This window comes from Tursiops truncatus, chromosome 14 (genome assembly GCF_011762595.2).
Source record: "Tursiops truncatus isolate mTurTru1 chromosome 14, mTurTru1.mat.Y, whole genome shotgun sequence".
NCBI lineage: Eukaryota > Metazoa > Chordata > Mammalia > Artiodactyla > Delphinidae > Tursiops > Tursiops truncatus.
In genome coordinates this window covers 81,718,806-81,741,490 of record NC_047047.1, presented here as the reverse complement: position 1 = coordinate 81,741,490, position 22,685 = coordinate 81,718,806, and the positions used below count along the sequence as shown (strand labels likewise).

The following is a 22,685-nucleotide window of genomic DNA, read 5'->3' as shown; positions in this document are numbered from 1 at the left end:
GAGCACGTAGTTACTGAAGGATTTTGAATCTACATTGTCTGACCGTAGAGTCTGTACTTTAACCACCAGCCTGTACTGCTCCAGTTAATCACGTTTGTAGCTTCAGGCTTCTAGTAAAATATGATCATTTTATAGGATTATTGGAAATAAAATATAGTAGAGGAACGCTCTGAGTTCTCAGCATTTCAAATGAAATTTTACTCGATACTTCTGGATTTTACTTGCCCTGTAACTATAAAGCATTTTTTTCCCTTTCTCTGGTAACGGGTTGTTGTGCCATCTCCTATTTATTTTGTTTCTACCAAGTATAGTATTATTATTGCACGGGACCCAATAGCCCAATGCCATTAGGAAGATTAAAATTGTCAAGGAACTGTATCAGCATTGAGTTTGAAAACACAATTTTCTTTTCTTTTCTTAAAGAAATAGCATATCAAACGTGACTGAGCAGCCCCTCATTTCTGCTGGAGAAAACAGAGTGCAAGTGCTGAAAAATGTGCCATTTAACATTGTCCTTCCCCATGGCAACCAGCTGGGCATCGACAAGAGGGGCCATCTGACAGCTCCTGACACCACGGTCACTGTCTCCATAGCAGCGATGCCTACCCACTCCATCAAGACGGAGACCCAGCACCACGGCTTTGCTGTGGGGATCCCCCCAGCAGTGTATCATCCTGAGCCCACAGAGCGTGTGGTGGTTTTCGACCGGAACCTGAATGCTGACCAGTTCAGCTCTGGTGCTCAACCCCCAAATGCTCAAAGGCGTACTCCAGACTCTACCTTCTCAGACACCTTCAAGGAAGGCGTTCAGGAGGTACAGGAAATGAAAGCATCTTCCTAAGACGCTGTGTGTTTGTATAAGTATTGGGTTCCACCTCTTCCTTGTTATGTAAGCTTGAAACTCAGCCTGAATTCAGTGGATTGGGAACAAAAGAGTTGTTTTTCTTTTTTTCTTAAAGAGAAAAGGTCCATGGGTATAATTTGTAAACTAAACCTATAAAACCAGAAATTATTATCAAGGGCACATGGCTAATCTTACAAGCAGCTGAGTTAACAATTATGATTTCAGCAAAGTGATTTGCTGGAGAATGAGGAGAGCTGCATACTTAATCTTCCGTGGACAGCAGACATAGGCACACAGTCTGTTTTCGGCTTTTGTCCTAGACCAAAACAAGCTCCCCGCAACTGGTCTTAATATAAAATGATTTATCATATATTTGCTTAGTGTTTCTTGCTTGGTACATTGTCGGGGAGGCGGGTAGAGCTTGATGACAAGTGCATTGTGTGACATTTACCAATTAATTCCAATTACTTCTGAGGGCTCTGTGGTGATGAACATGTCACTCGGGTAAAAGTTAGGGACTGAGGACGTTTGGAACTGTATTTAATGACTTATGGGGGAAAGGAGCATCCGTCTCCACTTACAGAGTTAGTAGAATAGTAACCTTTCCTGGGAGAGTGCACCGATCCATCCAGCCGTGGTGCCGACTTGATACCGTATCTTAACTTGGTGCAGCGATAGAGCTAACTCCTAAAAGTCGTGAGATTTTGGTTGCACATTCCAGAGTTTGGACAGAATTGGGATGTGTGGGAAAGATGGGAAGAGAGAAGAAGGAAGCGCTTTGTGGGAGCACTTATGTAAATTGTCTTAATTTAATCAAGGGATGTATAAATGGATATTTTTTTCTTTTTAATTTTCTTTTAAAATTTTTTGTAGCATCAAAATTTTTGTTTCAGACAAACTTTGGAAGAGTGGTGGGTTGCTGTAAGCCACATGCTCTGATGCTGTACCAGACGTTGGTCTTTAGTGAGCCTGATAACCAGTTACATCGTTGTGGCTTATCACGTTGATATTTCAGGTTTTCTTCCCCTCGGATCTCAGTCTGCGGATGCCTGGCATGAATTCAGAGGACTATGTTTTTGACAGTGTTTCTGGGTAATAGTTGTCTTTTAATTTGATTTGTAACTTTCAGCTTGTACGACTTACTTCCTTTTTGTTAATTTGATCTTGGAAAATCAGAGGTGGCTTTCGCAGCTTTCAACTTTACTTCCTTGCAGTCAGTGTGGTGACGTCCTTGCTGGAGGACGTTTGCTTTAGTGCATTCAGTTTTGCACTCTGAACTGTGTTTCATGTTTCCCTAATTCTTGGTGTTGGTGCTTTTTCTTTCCTTCGGTTTCTTTATGTGATGGTAGTAGTAGTGGTAGTAGAATGGAATCTCAGAGAAGAGGTGAAGGGATTAAATTAGATCTGAGGTCCCTTCTGTTTGCAAAAGTGTATAATTCTGTGAGAATTTAGGAATAACATCAGGTGGATAAAGGCTTTTATATTTTTATTAGTCTCACTAATGATAAAATAAATGGAGTCAACTGTTTACTGGGCTGACAACCTCTTTTATAGGTCACAAAATTGCATCTCACTCTGGAAATGTCAATATTTTCCAAGTTATATATAAACATCTTTAGTTTTTTTAGGAGTGTAATTTCGTTTTATGCATTTTTATGTGTGCTGTATTTTTAAATAGAAGTTTTATTTAAAAGTCTAGGATTTTATGGGAATTGAGACTGCCTTATAGACCTGCCTCAAGGTACAGGAGTCACAAACTCAAATGCCTTCAGGATCTAGGATAGGGGTCAACAAACTTTTTCTGTAAACGATCAGATAGTAAATATTTTAGGCTTTGTGGGCCATACAGCCTCTGTCGAAACTGCCCAGCTTTGCCCAGCTCTGTCGCTGAAGCACAGAAGCAGCCGTAATGTGTAAACAAAGGGCGTGGCTACATTCCAATAAAACTTTATGTATAAAAATAGGAGTAATTTGCCAACCCCTGGCCCAACAAGGTTATTAAAAAACTTCAGGGGAATATAGACGTGGTGCTATAAGGTAAAAGAAAATGTAGACAACCGTGGAGCGCCATCTGAGTACATTTAAATTATAAGCAAAAACAACAAAAAAGTGCTGGCAGGCCAAATCACATTTAGTCAGAGGCCTCCCGGCCTCCTGTTTGCAACCTTTGCTGGGTAAATACCAGGTTGGTAGCATGTCTTGTGAGAGTTCCTTCCGGAGTGCTTTTCACTCATTCATATCATTAATATCCTTTGCCTCCAAACTTCTAATTTGTTAACATCACTTCACAGATTTTCTAGTAGGCATTTAGTAGTCCCACATCTGAGAGATTTGAGAATTTCTGGGTTGCTTAAGATTATATTTACTCTGGAAAAAGCAGCAACTGCTATCTATTTATAGCATGACATGGTCAGTTGGATGTTTCTAGTCATCTGCTCTCTGCATACATCCACACTAAAGCATGTCAAGTTTGAGCTCAGGCATTTAAGAAGCTTCCAAGAGAGTGAATTAGAGATCTGTGAGTTTTTTTGTTTTCTAGGAACAACTTTGAATATACCCTAGAAGCCTCAAAATCGCTCCGACAGAAGCCGGGAGATAGCACCATGACGTACCTGAACAAAGGCCAGTTCTATCCTGTCACCTTGAGGGAAGTGAGCAGCAACGAGGGCATCCACCACCCCATCAGCAAAGTCCGAGTAAGTCCTGCTGTCAGTTCTCGTCTCTGGGAAAGCTGGTCAGAGCTTACTAGTTCCAGGTCTGAGGCAGATCTAAATTAAGATCTGAAATTGCAGCTTTAATTCACCGCAAAATCGAGAACTAAGTTTTCCAAAAGATACTCACGCCTTCGTGTCTTTACGTCGTGACGCATTCTCTTTCACAGAGTGTGATCATGGTGGTTTTTGCCGAGGACAAAAGCAGGGAAGATCAGTTAAGGCACTGGAAATACTGGCACTCGCGGCAGCACACGGCTAAACAAAGATGCATTGACATAGGTAAGTAGCTCCGGAGCCTGCTTTTATTCCCAGAGGTGCAAGCATCCAGTTTTCTAAATCCAGTTATTTTTGGCAGTGATCAGCTTCCTGCCGAATGCATTTGAATTTTTATGCCAGCTACTGATCTGTTCCAAACATTGTCCTTGGCCTCCTGGAATCGGTGCTCTTAACATTACTTCCTTCATGAGGACATATGCCCCATGTGGTGGCTTTCCATGTGACACTGGGGCCAGGAGCTGTAGCGCCAGCTCGTGTAAGAGTGTCCTGCTTTTCAGTCTACAAATTGTTTGAGGGGTAGTGTCTTCTTTAAGAGATTCTGATTATTTGGAGATGGTAATAGGTGGAGGGAAAAAAAATCACCAAGTTAAAGAAGATACTGCTGCTGTGCAGCAACACACACAGTCTTCCCTAGTTACATGTTGAACTGCATCGAAAGTCTCTTCTGTCTGTAAATAGACCCAGAGATTCATCACTTGGAGTAAGAGCAGCAGACCTGTGCAAATCCATATTTAGTCAGGTAACTTTGTGAAAACCCGTGTTCTTGCCATGTATATAATTTTCATGTAAGACCATTGTCTGTATCGCAAGATGGCTCTTAATCTTTGTGTTACTTCTTTTCTTTGCCTGTGGTAATATTCATGTTCTCTTTCAGAAGAATGAAAAGAACTGAGTTCCAGTCTTGATTCTCTGGACTTAGTTTTGTGGCCTTGGGACAGTTATTTAAACTTTTTAGACCTAAGTGTCCTAATTTTGATAAAATGGGATAAATTTAAAAATGTCTAAGCTTGCCTCCATTACAAAAATTGTGATTCTTTTTCTTCCTTTTTTGAGCTTCTTTCAACCCAACAAAATGTTAATTTAAAGTATCCAGCAGTGATAATATTAAAAGCTGAATCTTACATTGAACTGCTGTAACCTCATGTTGGAAACTAGAAACCACGACTTTCTTTTTCTTTCTCGTCCCTCATACAGCTGACTACAAAGAAAGCTTCAACACCATAAGTAACATTGAGGAGATTGCTTATAATGCCATTTCTTTCACTTGGGACATTAATGATGAAGCAAAGGTAGGTAACGAAGTCCAGGGACTCCTGTGTTAACCAGCTCTTTGAGGAGTGGGAGGAGCTTAGTGATTGGACAACCGATTTTTTTTTTGTTTTTTTCAGTTTTACTTGTTTTCCCTCTTTTGCTAAGGAGGAGGGAGAACAAGCGAGGCTAGGAAGGCAGGTCACGGCCATGGTCATGAGGGGCTTGAAGCAGGACAGGACGAAACAGGCCCCCTGCTCAGCCTGTCCGTGTGTCCTGTTCCTCAGCCAGCTGGTTCTCACTTTCTGTCTTTTCACTGGTTCACATTTTCTGGACATATGGCACTTTCCCAGATGTACAGAACCGTCCCTCTCCCCTGTCTGTTCTCTTCTCCCGCAGCAGGGCCAGCAGCCACTGTCTGGCCTCGAGTCTGACTCCTCACTCTGGGCTCCATTTCCTCCTTTGCAGAGTGGAATCAGTTCCTGACTCTTCCCTCCTCCGGGTGTGTAGTAAGGGTGATTGGAACAGGGCCTGTGAAGCTGGTGGCGTTTCTTCAGAAAGGTCCTCGAGTACAGGTTGTCATTAGTGCTCCGTCTTGTGTCGCTACCCTGGGAACACAACTTGCTTACGGTTCTTCTCTCTTGGGCTTTGACAAGTGAAGAGTTGCCTCCAATTCAGATGGTCATTTGGATAATTGTATTTGGAAGTTTTAGTCCCTTTTAAGAAAAATTAAGCAGATTTTTCAGTCATGCTGCCCTTCCTACAGCCTTCTTCCCTTTTAGTAGAACCCATCTCTTCACTAAATTATTAGCACTCTGGTATTTTTTTTTGCCTTAGTTTAAAATTTGGAGCTCAGGCAACACAATAGAAACACATTAATTTCGGGCAGTTGCTCAAGTCAGACTGATCTTTACTGTTGGTTGCAGTCGTAGGAACGCTTTTGTATATCAAGGACCAGGTACAAAGTTACCATCACCTTCCTGTCCTTTCTCAACCTTTCTTCTATTTTCTCTTTTATTTATTCAACAAGAATTTTAGCAATTATGGAATAAGACACTGAGTTAGGTGCTAAGTATTGTAGAATTTAATTTTTTCCCACCTAGCCTTGCTATTAAAAATCATATGACTGGATTCTTGAGACCCGTGTTAACTTTGTATTATAATTACTTTCCTTTCGTACTATGGTTGTGGTGTCTAAGGCAAAAGTGTGTCTTAAGAGTGCAGGATGTAGTAAGTGGGGTCTGCCAGTCTGTTAGGAAGCTTAAGTTGCTGTAATTGCCTTAAAGTTATCCTACTGACCACCTCCATCCTATGCAAACGTCTTCAGGCTGCTTAGTCCAGAGTTTGGTGCTTGATTAAAGAGTGAATTCACTACAGAGAAGCTAGTAGAAGGAAAAGTAAACATTTCGTTTTATACAAATGTTGTTAGAGTTATTCTGAAATTAAATATCATAATAGGACTCAACGTGCAAGCAGCCTGTAAGAAGAGTTGGCCGTGTGCCCCCCGGGTGCTTCTGTTCTTAAATCAAGCTAGGGAAATTTGTCCTGTTTGCCATTAGGGGCTGATGGAGAAATTGTGGAGGAGCTGATCAAGCGCATCGAAGTCCTGAGTTCATTTTTCTGACTTATCTGTGACCTTGGACTGGTCCCTTGATTCACTGGCTTAGTTTTCCCCCTCTTTTCCGCCTAGGAGAATAAAAAGGCCACAGTGGTCAACTCTCTTCTTTGCTGGGGTGTCGTCAGGACTAATAAGCACTTGTCAGGGTACATGGAGATCTTGGCGGAAAGGCCCTGCGTGTGGGCAGGGTGCTTTGTTTGATGTGTCACTCTTCAGGGTGGGAGTAATGAAAGTCCAGATGATGGGTGGGGATAATGGCTGGTTTTACTTTGAAGGCCTTCAGCTTGTTTGTATTAAGAAGTATTGTCGGAGGCATGTCCTAAGTAGCCTTAATAGCATTGTTAATTGATGCAGGGAAATTCAGTTTCATTCTCCTTTCCAGACCCCCAGCACTGACTTGATTTTTTAAGCCTTTGCCAGCCCCAGATGGGGCTCGTGTCATTTCTTAATGAGGCTGCTGCCTTTTGAAGCTGATATCAGGCATCAGCTTCAAGTGTGTGTTGAAATTGAGTCTGTAGATATTTTGCTTTCCCTGCAAGTTGATGTTTTCTGTTTTCACACTGAAAGTACTTGATGCCCCAGGGCAACTAGAGTGAATAGATATACATGCAGCATCCTGTATAGATTTTTTTCACTTCTTATTTTTAAAGCAACCCACTTTCTTGTTCTCATTTAGGACACATTTGTTGATTCTTAATTCCAGTTCATTCTCCCCCACAAACATAGGGTTTCTTGGAGACATGTGGCATTCCCTTCTTCCTCCACTTTTTAAAGATATCTAATATACCCTTTTGGCCAAGCCAGGAGAAGTAAAACCAGAATTCCAGCCCAGGGTCAACATGAGAATCTTCTCTGTAGCTTCTGCTGCTCTTTGGAGGTGATTGTTTTTAGGACGCGTCAGGTTGAATCTTGAACACCTTGGCTTAGGTTCTAGGTTGGGAAAAGCACTGTCCAAGCTAGACTCATCCTGTCCCTGTACACACTCCATCACCAGCATAATCATATACTTGCTGTTACCATGGAAACTTGAAGACGTTATGAAACTTGTTTAAAAAAAAGTTATTAGACTTCAAAGCAGCAGGGGAGAAGGAAGTTGCTTTGAAAAGCAGAAATATCTGAGAAGCAATCCCCCCTGGTGGCCCTGATCTCTCTACTGTATATACCTATTTCATTCATTTTTCTGTACTCCACACAAAATTAGATTTGTTTGGGTGGTCGGGCATCTTTTTAAGAGTCAGGAATATCTACACAAATTATAGTTTATCTGACATTCACATTTCATTGAGAAATAACTTAATCAGATTTCTTCCCTCCTGATATATGGCTGAGATCAGCTGCTTGAGGTAATCTTGGCAGGGAGAAGAAGTGGTTCCCTTTGAAACATTAAAATAAGGTGCTCTGGTGAGATGCTGAAGTTTACAGTTTGTAAGGTAGGAGGGCACTGGCCACTTTGGGAAGAGAGGATTAGGAAATTGTTGGGCATGAGGAGACATCAGGAAGGTGGGAGGAAGATAGACACAGACTTAGACTATAGAAAGATTTCATCCAAAGCCAGCTGTGCACCTTGCCCCCAGTGGCAGGACTTCATAACTTTACCCAACAAATATCCAAGTGCCTGCTGTGTCCATGGTACTGTGCTCCATCCCGGCAGAAACGCTGGTATTGTAGTTCAGATGTATTGTGTGTCAAATAGGCATTTGTGGCCTGAGATCCTAAATATAACATCATGTTTCTAAGGAAAAGAAACTTTACAAATGAACTTTGGAGCCGCAAATAATTCAGAAGTTGGGGTTATCTGTTCTGCACCAGTTTCAGCATTTCCACAACCAAGTGAGTAACTCTAGATAGGCTGCACATCGTGGACTAGGGTATAATTTTTTGCTTGGATTGTAAATCTAAGAGTTTACAAGAGCTTTGAGATTTGGATAGTGATATGAAGCCTGAAGATCTAAAATAAACAGAGGAAAAAGAAGTTAGGGAGAGAGAATTAACTTCTTTGAATGTCGGTTTTATGCCAGGCACTGTGCTGAGGTGCCTTCTCTGTGTTCGCACTTAACGGGTCAGTGCTGCCTGCTCAGTACCCGTGAGAAAGTGCTTAGTCCTCCAGGTGGGAAGATGTTTGCTGCTCGGTCATCCAAATGAGATCACCTGAGGAGGTAAGAATCTACACCTTGTAATGGACAGAAGGTGTTCCTGACGGGGGAATATTTAAAAGTATCAGCATTCATATTAATAGAGCAGCATTATGGATTCACTAATATAAATTCCCGTGGTAAGTAGACCACTTTTGCTACAGGGAAACAGTTTATGTTGATTGTTGGATGAGTGATGTTTACCTACAAAGGAGAGGAAATTATAAACCAAAAAACCTCTGTATGGAATCAAGTGAACATTGAGTCAGCCAGCTCTGAGGGATCCCTGGCCTCCAGGGGAGCATTCACAGGAAGGGATATCTCTTGGTGGTATAGGACATGGTTATACTTAACTAGACAGTATGGGAAATGGGAAAACAGGTGCAGTTGAAAGCAGAGCTCAAGATCGCTTTGATCGTCTGTGTGTGGCTATGATCTCCATGAGTGTGAAGCAGACCTTTTAAAGATGTAATGAAACCCCAGGGATACAAAATATCTGACATGTTTTTCCCAGAGGTGACTTCTAATCCTTACTGGAAGGTGGATTGGGGTGCAGCTACCATTCATACATTTCGTTTTTGAAATAGTAGCAGAAAAGAGCTTGCCGTCAGACACGCACTAGAGCTCCACCTGGAGTGAGCAGTGTCAGACAAGGAATAGGTGTGGAGTCTGAGTTTCTTTATACTGGATTTTGCACCCGTGGCTTAAAACAACCCGAAGACTCGTGAGTTGTCCCGCCATGCCGTGCTGGAAGCCGGTGCTTCCCGATGTCTTCATCAGCCCACAGAAGGAGGCACTCCGGGATCAGGTGTGATGAGCCTTCTCGCGGGCAGAGGGAACTGCACCTTGTCCTTGTGGCAGGATCGTATCTCTGGCGGGACAGAGCCCATCTCAACAGGCTGTTCATGTCTTCATGGTTCACTTCCTTCACATGTTTCACCTTCAGGGTGGTGCCTTGGCCTGCAGAGAAAGGATAGGACAAAATCAGAGCATCCCCTTCCCCGGAGGGAGAAAACCCTCAGTGAGAGAGCACTTTGTGCTTTTACTTTTAATTATGAATCTGTCAGCTCTAAGGAGGAACTCCAAGGCATTCTGCAGGATTGTCCTTTGGAACCAAATGTTTTCTGTCATGGAGAGGCTCGTGTTACAAAAGAAAGAGGATTAGAGTAGAATGCAGAGCCTGTCTGGAGCACTGAGAGGCTTGAGCACAGGGGGCCTGGGTCCGGCTGGAGCCCTGGTATCTTTCCCTTTTGTCTCCTGTCTCAGCAAAAGTGTATGGGGTTCCTGCCGAGGATTATTGAGGCTCCCGGAGTTCATTCTGTCAGAGGGGTGGAACCATGTTGGTAACTTGAACTTAAGACTTTTTTGTGTGTGTGTGTGGTACGCGGGCCTCTCACTGTTGTGGCCTCTCCCGTTGCGGAGCACAGGCTCCGGACGCACAGGCTCAGCGGCCATGGCTCACGGGCCCAGCCGCTCCGCGGCATGTGGGATCTTCCCGGACCGGGGCACGAACCCGCGTCCCCTGCATCGGCAGGCGGACTCTCAACCACTGCGCCACCAGGGAAGCCCGAACTTAAGACATTTTGTGTGTGCTGTGGGATGCAGATTTATGAGTTTAGTAACAGTTTGTTGTTTTGTCTAAGCGTAATATTTGGAATCCATCGTGAGAGTAATTTTTAATTTGTTTGGACTGAGCGTATCGCTCGCATTTATAGGGATTCCATTCTGGTGAAGCAGCCGTCAAGTGCTCCAGTAAAATAAGGTGTTGCCAGTTTGGTTGCATTAAGCAGGGACAGGTTTGGTTTGTTTCTCAACTTTACATTTCCAGTGTGAACGGGAGGGAAGAGGGAGAGGTGAGTCAAACATCTTGCAATTGCAATTAAATATAGGCAGGAGATTTAAAACAAAAGTGTATCCTCCCTGACCTAACTAGAAAAGGAAGCCAGGAAGCACTGTTACTTTTAAAACAAAGATAAAGGACTTCCCTGGTGGCCCAGTAGGTAAGACTCTGAGCTCCCAATGCAGGGGGCCCGGGTTTGATCCCTCCGCAGGGAACTAGATCCCGCATGTGTGCCGCAACTAAGAGTCCGCATGTCACAACTAAAAAGTCTGCATGCCACAACTAAGAAGTCCGCATTGCTGCAAATAAGAAGTTCGCATGCCGCAACTAAGAAGTTCGCATGCCGCAACTAAAAAGTCTGCATGCCGCAACTAAAAGGTCCACATGCCGCAAGACCCAGAGCAGCCAAAATAAATAAATAAACAAACAAACAAAGGTAAGAGACTTTCAGAGTCCAGACAGATGCAGGCTAGACTCTCCGTGTGTCCTGCCCTTAGACCCTAGAGAAACTCAAGGTAGCCGAGGAGGCTTCTTAGCTGACGTTCTTTCTACTCCAGGGGTGTCCTTCCATGCAGTTGGAAAATACATATTTATTAAAGTAAAAAATAAAACTTTTGGTGCCAGAAAGATAGTCACATTCCTTTATGGGGAATGAATAGTCTTTAGAGTTGTGGTTTGATCAGTATTGGAAGTGACAAGAAATTTTTCTTGATTGGAAATGTGTGGAGAATGCTTTTCATTAGCTGATAACAGAATAAACTCTTTACTTGGCAATTGGAAAGCTGACTTTGAAGAACCTGTTCTGGGTCTGATTATGAGGGAGGTCTCTCTTTTAAAGCGAGGGTTGTTGGGCTTTGGCTGCAAAGGGTTTCACGTGTTACCCTAGTGTCTGGGCAAGAGGTCCATCCTGAATCCGGTGGACCTTCAGAACCTGCAGGTAACAAAAGCACACGTTTATCGCTGCACACACCTGAGGGTGAGGGCCAAGTCACGATGTTTCTGGTTGGACAAGGGGGACACGTGGCAGCTGAAGAAAGCCTCGGTTTAGTAGTGAAACTTGTGTCTTGTGAAACGGATTTGAGGCACCGTGTCTGGTCAGCCACTAGAAAAGTGCTGTCACTTGAACTTTTTTATCAGTCTTTTTTTTGGTGGGGGAGAGTTCAGGTTTTTCCCCATCCTCCACCCTGCCCATGTCATGAAACAATGAGCTCCTCTCTAGAGCTTTTTCTTTTTGACACTTTGTCACATTAACCCTCCTGTTCCTGGTCCTTCCTGGAAATTCCATCTCCAGTGGTTTTCTAAATCTGTCATTTCAACCAGTTTTGCTACTTGTAAGCTAAACCAGAGGGCTTTGACCCTGCCCAGACATTTTTAGTCATAACTGAATTTACCTGGAATAGAGGTTTCAGGGCAATGCAGGGTCTGGGAGTTCAGGGGGTTTTTATATGGCAGATCTTCTTCATCCGAGACTCCAAATCTGGTAGTAAATATAAGTGAACTCTACGTTAATTACTCAGGGACTTTTTCTTTAGCTTTTTAAAGTTCACAGTATCTAATTAGAGACTTTGATTGGAAGTCAGCTTCCTGCCAAGTCTTCCCTTATGACCTGTCTGCTCCCCTGCCCTACTCTGTGCCTAGAGATGCTGGAATGTGGCCGGTGTTTGCCTTGTGTCACACCTGCATCCAGATTTTCGTATTTCAAACAAACGTTCTACTTATTTGGGACAACACGTGCCCGATCACGGTATCTGGCAAGTGTCCTTAAGTTCACCAGGCCCTGCTTGTAGGATATGACAGAGGGAAGATGGGCCGCAGGTGCCTCCAGAATGTTTCTCCCTCTCTCTTTTTCTCTCTTTGGGACTCTTCCCTGGCCCTCTGCAATCTTTGCAGGAACTAAGGCTGCGTGTGGGCGGCGTGGGAAGGCAACACTGTGGCAACAGTAAGGGTGATGACTGCATCCTTGTTTTGTCTTTGGGGAAACGCCCCATGCCACGTCCATGTGAGAAGATTGCAAGTTAGTGCTTTGCTCTTCCCACACCCCTTTCCTCGCTGCCCCAGCCTTCCAGTTCTTTTCTCTTGATGGTTGGTTGACGGTCTGTGGAAGAACACAGATACTAGTTGCACGTTTGAAGGCTTTTCGTTCGTGCTGATGTTATTCCGTAGTGGGATTTTTTTACTCACCTCACGTCATGAGAATAGTGGGGAAGCGTGACTTTCCTAGGATTAGCTGGTGAATCAGCAGTGGAACTGGATCCTGCTTCTGAGTTTATGACTCAGTCTCTGATACCTTCTGGGGCTTAATTAATTAATTAGACCTGCACATCGGGAGAAAGTAGGGGAGCAACAAGGCTCATACAGAACTAAGATAATCAGGCTTTGTTTGGTTTGGGGTTTTTTTGGTTGGGGGGGAGGGAATGTTGATTAAGATTGTGTCTGCTGGGGCTTCCCTGGTGGCGCAGAGGTTGAGAGTCCGCCTGCCGATGCAGGGGACATGGGTTCGTACCCTGGTCCGGGAAGACCCCACATGCCGTGGAGCGGCTGGGCCTGTGAGCCATGGCCGCTGAGCCTGTGCGTCCGGAGCCTGTGGTCCGCAACAGGAGAGGCCACAACAGTGAGAGGCCCGCATACCGCAAAAAAAACAAAAAAGAAAAACAACAACAAAAAAGATTGTGTCTGCTGTATAATGCTCAATAAGTGTTCCTGTCTGATGAGACTTTAGAATTGGATCTTGATTTCTTCCTTTAAACTGTTTCCCACTCCATTGGTTTCAGCCGGCATAACTTCATATACGCATATTGGGAAAATAGTGATTGTATTCTAATTAGCACTGTTGGATTTGGTGAGAATAAACTATGTTATTGACCTCATTATAATTTCATTTATCAGAAGGTTTCTAAGAAAAGCTACTGAGAAATATTTTAGAGTGATCTTTTTGACTGATATGGAAGAGAGTTAAATTAAAACTTGTTCTAGGGCTTCTGCTTTCAACTTAGTAGATCAGTTACATCCCAGGAATGAGGTTAGGAATGTGATCTCTTTATTTGACTAAGTTGAATTTTAATACTAGAAATGGGTTAGAGCGATAAAGACTCCCAGAGGCAGCGGGGACGGTGCCCGTGACGGCTGTCACTGTCTGACGGGGCGAGCCATCTTTAAGTCCCTTGCGCGTTAGGAAGTCACAGAGGGACTTGGCGTAGACTCCCCACGTGATCTGGGGTATAGGACCTTGACCTCATGCCTCCTGAGCAAAAAGGGACCTTCTGCTCACAGCCATTTGGGGGTCAGTTTTTCCCCTACTTCACTGAACAGTTTTTCCGTTAGGTTCTTCTTCAAGCTTTCTGTGCTTCATTGTGTCATTGTGGTTTCAAGAGCACAGATTTGGAGCAGGAAGCATGGGTCCTGGTTTTGTCTTTGTCATCTGTGTACCGTGTGTCTGTATCTTCAGAGCCTGAACCTCAGCCAGAGTTGGACACTGTCTTTCTTGAATTGAAAGGTGTTGAGTAGCCGGATTCTGAACCATGTGATGCTCGTGTTAAAGGTAAATGTTTCCAGGGAACACAACAGGGATAAGTGCATTCTTGGGACATAAAACATTTTTCAGTTATCAGCTTTGTGAAGTGTCTTCCATAGTTAAATCAGCCCATTTTCCTTTTTTCTTTTCTTCCTTCTATTAGATCTTTTCTCTTTTCTTGCGTATATTTACCAAGCAATTAGAACTCACTTGAACTATCTGAATGTGCACCATAATACACGGTGCACACGTGTAATTTTGACACAGGGTAATCAGGCATGCTCTCAGCTCTGTAGGCTGACACTTTTCCAAAAGTCTGTTGTATATAATCTGACTTAAAAGAGCAAAACACCATTCTCCCTTGAAAATTTTTTTCAGTCATTATTGATCAATTTAACTCATTTCTAACGTCCTTCCAGGAAATTCTCTGCAGGCTAGTTATCAATTGCTCCTGTGTGAAAGGACCGGCTAGAAGTCATGCTGCAGAGAGTTGACTTTCTCAGCTGTACGTTCATTCATTCAGCAAATTATTCACTGTGCTTCTTTTTGCAGGCAATAAGGGAGGGAATAAAAGACGATGCAAGCAGAAAGCCTGTCCTCAAAAGAGGTGACACTCTCTGTGTGATGATACAGGTCTTAAGTGAGGTTTTAAAATGCTCTTTAGATTTCCAGGGCAAAGGGGTGCCTTCAGCTAAGGGAGTCAAAGGCTTTATGGAAGAGATGGCACTGGGCACCATGCTTTGAGAGACTGCAGCCGCAGAATATTTTTGCAAAGGCTGTTTGGTGGGACCTTTTTTCTTCCTTATTTTTCCCCCACAGAGTAGCTGTTGTGAATTTAAGTGGAAACGAGGCACCTGGAACACCTTACTTAGTCTGCAGAGGTGCTGTGACACATTGAGGCCCAGACATTGCAGTGCAGGAAGCAACATTGGGATTTGTCTGCGGCAACACTCTAATCTTGGAGGAAAGTTGTAGATGTTACCACACCTGTCAATATGACACAAAGCTACAATGAAGGGATAACATGCTTAGTTATCAAATACAGACTGTTAGGTACCTGTAGTTTCTGTAATGGAAAGATGGTCACTGTAGGTAATGTTTTAAAGTATAAACGTGAATAGATGCTGTAGAAAATTACCTCATGGCTCCCTATGTGAATTTATCTCTGCCCTAGAACTTACCTGTCTGTCTCTATATATACATCAGTGAGCCTCTAAATTCCATAACCTTTTCCAAATTGGGGGGGTATATAGAGTCCATTTAATTATTCATTCAACAAATATTTATTTAATGTCCAGTATGTATAAAGAGCTGCTTGTTATCCTCAGTTCTACCAAGATGACCTAGGTGTTCACATCTGCTTGGAGGAAGGATGTGATCATAAATAACCTGTGAACTTGGGCAGCAAGTTACCTAACCTCTAAACTTCATCTGTGAAATGGGGTCAGAGTAGAACCAATTTCATAGGTTGTTTTGAGGGCCAAAGAGTCAGTACACTGCAAGAGTACAGTAAATGGAACTCAGAGATCATAGCAGCATGTAGTTTTATTTGGCTGGAGTTTATGAATTTGGGGTCCTTCATTCAGTGAACACGTATTTCTTATTGGCCAGGCACTGCAAGGATGCCTTGGGAATGTAAAGGTGAGTGGGACGTGGCCCAGTTCTCAGGAAATTCAAAATTTAGTGGAGAAGATTGCCATTCTAGTACTTACAGTGATAAAAGTAAACACAGAGGAATAGAACTTACCTTGGAATAGGAAGATCAGAGAAGGTTTCTCAAGGGTGACACTTGAGTGGGTCCTAAAGGACAAGAACTAACTGAGCATTCAGAGCCCAGAACGAGCCTATAAACTGGATGTGTGTGAGTACAGAGCTCAGATCGGGGCTGGACATCCAAGGCAAGTGGGCGACCAGATCCTGAAGGCCCTGTGGTGCACCTAGTGAGGACCTTGGACGTCTCCCTGTAAATGATTCGTCTCAAACCCTTGGGACTGTGGACCAAGTATATTGGGGTTGGAATTTCTTTGCATTTTCAATTCAGTGATTAGACTTTTAAAATCACAAGTATATTCTGGTGCCAGTTGCTGCCAGGAGGCTTCAGTGCTAGTGTTTGTGCTTAGGTGTTAGGTTTGAGATAGATAAAGTCCAGGTGAATCCTTAGGGTGCTGTGTGATCAAACATTATGTAGCTGTTTGAATAGAGTCGTATTTCTCAGACTAGGACTGGATATGTTTTTAGGGGTTGAGGAACTTTTTTTCCTCTTTTAAAAAGGATACGTGTATTATTCACATTTGAGAAGTGCTGCTCTAGGTGGTGGAAAATATGGCTGGAAAGGCGGATTGCATCACATACGGCATTTGACTGCTGAGGAATTTAGTCTATTACATAGGCAGTGGTGAGCGACTGAAAATTGTTGAGTAAGAATGAGTGATTAAGATTCTGTGGTGATACTGGTGTTTGGTGATTGCCTAATGTCAGGGAAGCAGCCTCTCTTTTTTCATTTCTTTTCCTGATCTGTAGCCATTTTACTGTTTAAAGGGCGCTCTCCTAGAGGCCAGAAGAAAGAAGGGTTAATTTATGTAAATTTATATTAGCTCTTTTTTTTTTGTCGAGTCTTTTCATTTGTTTTTTTTTGAGGGGGAGCACTGTTGTGTGTATTTAAAGTTTTGTGAGGATTTGAAGCTTGTTAAATTAAGATTTGGAGTTAATAGCTGGATTTTTATATACCTATGGTTTTTCTATCTCTCATTACCAGCTTTTAATTCAGTACCATTTAGTAGTAATAGGCATTAGGAGAATACAAAAAATATACTAAACACTGGAAGAAATTTTTAAAATGGGTCACACATAATTCCTGCCATCAAGGGGCTTAGAGCACTTATAATCACAGTGTGACAGAGTGACCAAGTGTTCAGTAGAGGTGACGGGGGTGTGGATACCAGGCCCTTGGCCTGAAATAGAAGCTCACAGTAGGGCCACAGGGTGCTGGGGGCAAGGCTACTTACTACAATGTGATAGATAGTAAAACAGGGTTGTAATTCTTTTGGGGTAGTTAGAGAACGCATCTCAGAGAAGTTATATCAGCTGTTACTAGGTCTTTATTTATAAGAGAGATGTCAGTAGAGAATGGAATAAAATTTACTTTAAATTGAGGGGCAGAGAAAATAAAGATCCCCAAAGTGTGTGTAAAAATTCCTGTAAAGCAGGTGTGAAGCTAGAATGGGAGTTTGGAGCTGGGTTTTGGAGGGCCTTAAGAATTTGGGTCCCTTCCTTCAGACTCTGGAGAAGCACTGCAGGTTGCTTATGACTTGGTTGTCCCGGTCACTGAGGTGACATTATGTGGCTGAACGCCTGTGGCCTCTCCCTCGTATGAGCATTATGCTTTGTTACTCTATTGTAGTGTAAACATCAGAGCCCTTAAAAAGAAAACTTTATCCCTTAAAAAAACTTAATTAAAAAGAAAACTTTATCCAAACTGTCATAAGAGTGGTTCATATAATGTTCTTAGTGAATCTAAAGGTTCACATTTTGAAATTTTTTATTCCACTCATTGAGAAAACCATATTGTGGAAGTCAAAGGAAATGATTTTCACCATTTTAGAAGCAATGTTATAATAATGTGTAAAATTCCACCTAAATCTCTCAGTGGGGAAAAAAATTAAAACTATATTATTTGGCTGTCAGGTTCTTGTACAGGAATAATAATATAGAATGAGTATTACTGTTGTGGTAACTTTTTGAAAAGGAACCGCCTTTTTATTTATGAAAATTATCCTAGTGTATTTAAGTTAGTCAGTTTCATCATTTAGCTTCTGACTCACCTGCTTATAATTTTTGTAACTTCTTCCTGATGAATTCCAAGTGCATTGTTAATGCTTTCTTGCTGTGAATTAGGTGGGTGAAAAATTATTTCTAGAATATCTCCCCACAAATGAAACTCACTTGTCAAAGCTCATACATCTGACTACTCCCTTTAGACTAGAGACTCCATACGTTTTCTGGAATTGTGCCCTGGTTTGTGGTATTGATGGTAAAGCCCCCAAAGAACAGGCGACTTGAGGGTTTATAAAATTTGTTCTCAGTTGCTTTCACTCTACGACTGGGAAATGAACTGCTGATGGTGACCTGTGTTTTGAGCAGACTAGTTCCCTGTGTCTTTCTTCTCCTTTTCTTTCCATTTGAGGAGTAACAGTGGACACAGCAGCTGGCTGGTGAACAGTATTGTGCGGCTGCCATAATGCTTCCTGGAAAAATCATCATAAATTAGTTCAAGATCTGATTTCTTGTTGGTTCTGTGCTTATAAACATTTGGAATGAAAAAAATCTATACAAGTTACTCCTTTGATAATGTAAGTCTTTATTCTGTTGTTTTTTTCTCATTTTCAAACTGAGGTTTGAAAACAAGATTAAATCTTTTGAAAAATTCTAAGTGCATGAAAACAAAATTAAATTTTTTGAGAAGTTCTAAGTGCGTGAATTCTTGGCCAAGAATGAGGAACTGTCTTAGAAAAATGGGCTGGACGTTGAAAGAGGAATCTTGCCGAGCATCTTTCCACCTGTTGAGCAGGGTTTTTTGTGGTTAGTTTTTTTTTCTCTCTAGTGATTTTAGGTGGGAACACTAGTTGCTCATCTTTTGAGATTTGTTCCAATTATTTGAATAAAATCAAACTTTTTCTCCAAATAAGTGGCAAGGAAGTATGAAAACAGAGAAAAGGTCATTACTTGAGTTCTTAAAGATCTTTATTTATGTCATTCTAGAGAAGGAAGGTTGTGTATCTTTCAGCCTACTCTCAGACTTCAGAAATAAGGCGTTTTAAGTGTGTATGTGTGTGTGGCTGTGTGTGTGGATGCACACACACGTGTATTGTATAGAAGAGGAGTTGGATGTGTAATAATCCATCTTCCTTTTCACCTCTTTCCCACCTTCTGTAGGTGATATTGGAGTTTTTCTGTAATCTCATTATAGAAAATATTTCTCTGCACAATGAGTATGGTCTGAACATTTGTTTTATCCAGAGTTGGGTGACTTGGCCTGTTGTCCAAGGTAGAACCCAGTCCAGGTGTTAACACGGTGAGGAGCAGAAGACATCCGCCGTGTTGCTGCCCCAGGGCCCAGAGCACAGCTCTGCCTCGTGTCCTACACTTGCTCTCTCCCTCTTTTGGGTGCTGCTGATTAAAGATTGTCACCTTCCTAAATAAAGATCCACAGACACTGACTGAGCTTCTCCAGCAGAACTTAGTGTAGTCCGTCCACGAGCGTGGGCTGCATTGATCAAGAGTGTGGGTGTGTGGGTGAAGGTCACACTAATGGGAAGTCCATAGCGGGTATCTTCTCAGGAGGTCACCTGTGGGGAGAGTGGAAATACTGAACTACAAAAAGCGGGGGTAGTGCTTCCTCGCTGTTTTTACCACATTGTGATGTCGTAAGGATCAGTTACTATCCCGGCAGCTTAGAGAATGGTGTAGCTCGGGGGGTCAGCAAACTGCAGCTCTCAGGCCCTGGCCAGCCAGGGGCCTGTTTATGTGAATAATGATTTTTCAAGATACCACCACCCACATCTGTTCACGTATCTTCTGTGGCGGCTTTCGCACCGTTACTGCGGAGTTGGGTGGTTGCATGGCCCACAAAGGCGAAAACTCCATCAGGCCCCTTTGCAGAAAAAGGTGACCCACTGCTGATGTAGATAGATACGAGAAAGCTGTTTTAGGTGTCCGCATTGAACTTCTTCTTGGTCATGTTTGTTCACTGCTCCCTCGGCATCTTCCTCCTCTTGCTAAAAACCTGTGTGCTGAGCGTGTGCTGTGTACCAGGCCCCAGGAACAGGAATGGCTGCTTGAACGTTGTATCTGTCCTCTGCAGGCACGACGCCACCGGCCAGTCTCACACCCGAACACACAGTCCATCCATACACGTCAACCCCCATGAAAATCAAACGTCCTGTGAGGGCTAAACATAAGAAGTGAAGTCTGACAGGCTTTTAATAGGTTTTTTCCTGGTCTCTGTCTTCTAAAGTAGGAGTTCTTGAGAATTTACACGACCTTGTTGAATAGCAAAGTTGAGCAGATGCTTTCATCTTTATCTTTCCTTTGATTAAATGAATATTATTCTTATTTGATAGGGCTGTACCTCTGTAAAAAAATTTTTTTTAATTAAAAAGAACCTGATGGGATACATATAAATACATGTAAGCACATCGGAACTCTTTCAAGAAAGGAAACCATATATTGGGACTCGTTTTAATAACCTCAGAGTTTTGGAGCCAAAGGAGATCTTTGATCGCTCAAAGTGTGTAAGTACATAGAAGATTAATTACTTGACGGCAGTGGTTTCTATCCTGGCCGATCATGAGAATTACCCAGGGAGGACCTAAGACAGTTCTCGAGCCCGAAACCCACCCCAGGCGTGGGAGCAGGAACTGTAGACGTGGCCTCACCGTCACCGTCTCTGGTACAGGCTGACAGCCCGGGGATTCCAGGTGAGTCAGGGTGTGAAGCACTCGAGCTCCCAGGCAGGATTATGCTCCGGCCACATTTCGAGAACCACTGCTTTGTAAGATTCTTAATTTTATACAGGTAGCTAGTAGATAACTTTAAGTGGCAACTTCACATGGTACTCTTAAAAGAACATGATTTGTAAAAAGTTGATTGATCAACGTATTACACAAAATTATTGTCACTAGAAATACAGAGTAGGGATATAGGATTCATCATCTTTCAGTGTAAGTATGCTGGGACTGCAGTTAAAAGTCATCTAGAGATCGTTGTCTAATCCAACCCTGTGTTTGACAGTGGGGGACCCTTGCCCGCATCACAGCACAGTTAGTGACAGAGCTGGGACCAAAACTTAGGCGTTTTCCTTCTCAGACCAAAGCCTTTCCTGCTGACCACATTACCTCTTGCTGGAACATATATCAGGCATCTTGCACCCTTGCCAGCCTTTGGTGTCCCCCTCAGGGCCAGCTGTCCCTGTGACCGTCCGGCTTGTTCTTGTGCCGCCCCCATTTTTCTCCTGCAGGGCTTCAGCCCACCGTTGCTGTACCTCGTGTCCCTGGCCTAGATACCGCACAGCCCGTTCACTGTTCACTGGTATGTTTGTGTGTTTAGCTAGAGAAGGTGGCACTTTTTTAATGCTGAGTTAGGGACCCCGTACCCGTTCTCTGACACATTTAGAACACCGCCAGGTTTAGAAAGAGTTGATATGAAAATAGGAGAAGCATGTCCATAAGAAAGCAATTGTAAGTGATCATGAATAACAGTGAGAGTAATGCCTTTCTGAAGGCTCCGTGTTTATACTGATCCTGGGATCTGGCTCCTGCTTATTTTTCTGCTTTGAATAGAAACTTGACACTGGGAAGCAAGGGCAGGTTAGGTTTTAGGTTGGATTACCATGAAATCCTCTTGTAAAGGGAATACCACTTTGGGTCAGAGACTTCCTGGAATTGTTGAGGGTAAAGTGTAACTTTCCCAGGCACCTGTTTTTGAGTTAGGAATCGAGCCGGGTGGCCTGGAATGATGGAGAAAATTTCAGATTTTCCATTTAGTTGTAAAATGAAAAATGTGGTGGTTTGGTTACTTTATGTGCTCAGTTGTTTGCGTGAACTATTGTCTTTCTGTCTGCCTTTCTGTTTGTCCTTCTTTCATCTATTCCATAGACTATCTTTTTAACTTTGATTTATGGATTATATATGAAACGGTTTTTAAAAAACGTATAGGAAAAGATATAAAGTCAAAGCACGAAGTTTCTGTAGTGGATTTGAAATTCATGTGTGCCACTTTTGCCTACATATCTAGATTTATGTATTTAAAAAATTAGAGCAATTTGCTTATTTGCTGAAAATTACTTAAATGAAAAGAAAAAATCATAGGTAAGATAAGGCAGTCCTAGATCAGGAACCGTGTCAAGTGGAGAAATGGACCCAGCCTGCTGAGTATTTACGATCTAGTCAGGGACATAAAACATACACATATAAAAATGGCAAACCATTCCAGGTAGTAAAGAAAAGCCAAGTGATTTGTCTATAGGATAAAAAGTTGGTTTGGGAAACAGAGGCAGCCAGGAGTGAAGGGGGAAAGTCTTTTATATGAATCCCAGCCCTTTGCTTTCTACCCTGGGGACAGTTTAAAAAGTCTCTCCAGGCCTCACCTGTAAACAGAGGATAACAGGCCCTCCAGGCTGTGCTGACGACACCAGGTCACGTGTGTAAGGTGCATGCCCAGCACGACAGCTCAGTGCTGTCGGCTCCGTGTCACAGTGCGGGCTGAATGCAGACAGTCTGGGAGCAGGGCCTTGAGTCGGACCTTTAGATGGAGAGCAGCAGAGAGGAGCTGTGGAGGGGACTGGACCGGGACAGGAGGGGACAGGAGCAGGAAGAGGGACAAGGACAGAGGGGAAGCAGGGCCACGCTGCCAGCGCGTCCTCGGCTTGAGAGGGCGGACAGGGCTGAGCGGGGGTGGCGGGGGGGCGAGTGAGGGATTTGGAAAAGTTCTCAGTCTTTTTAGGATGTTTTGGTCTCTTCCTACTTAAAAACAGTATATAGACTAGAACAAGAATAGAAACCCTGGTTCAGCATTTTGCATACCTTCTGGAGAGCGTTCTTTGTCCTGTGGCTAGAATGTTTTTCTCCTTACCCTCTGTTCCCACTCTGTGCTCTCTTATCTTACCTTCTTACAGGTTTTCCCCCCTGTGCTGACTGCAACGTCTCCCTCCCTCTCTGGGTCTTG

The 22,685-nt window shown here is 43.1% G+C and overlaps 1 protein-coding gene across 5 annotated transcripts in view; it reads left to right on the top strand.

Annotated features, from left to right (window-relative positions):
• The window catches only part of GRHL1 (grainyhead like transcription factor 1), a 46,048-nt gene that overhangs the window by 7,601 nt on the left and 15,762 nt on the right, over positions 1 to 22,685 (top strand). For all 5 annotated transcript variants that reach the window (XR_002177948.3, XM_019943295.3, XM_019943296.3 and 2 more), the window contains exons 4-8: positions 424 to 814; positions 1,860 to 1,936; positions 3,384 to 3,540; positions 3,726 to 3,837; positions 4,810 to 4,904. Coding sequence is in view for 4 of the 5 variants with exons in the window: in XM_019943295.3 (XP_019798854.2) it covers positions 424 to 814; positions 1,860 to 1,936; positions 3,384 to 3,540; positions 3,726 to 3,837; positions 4,810 to 4,904 (832 nt within the window). In the remaining variant the exon portion in view is untranslated. The remainder of the gene's footprint in view (positions 1 to 423; positions 815 to 1,859; positions 1,937 to 3,383; positions 3,541 to 3,725; positions 3,838 to 4,809; positions 4,905 to 22,685) is intronic.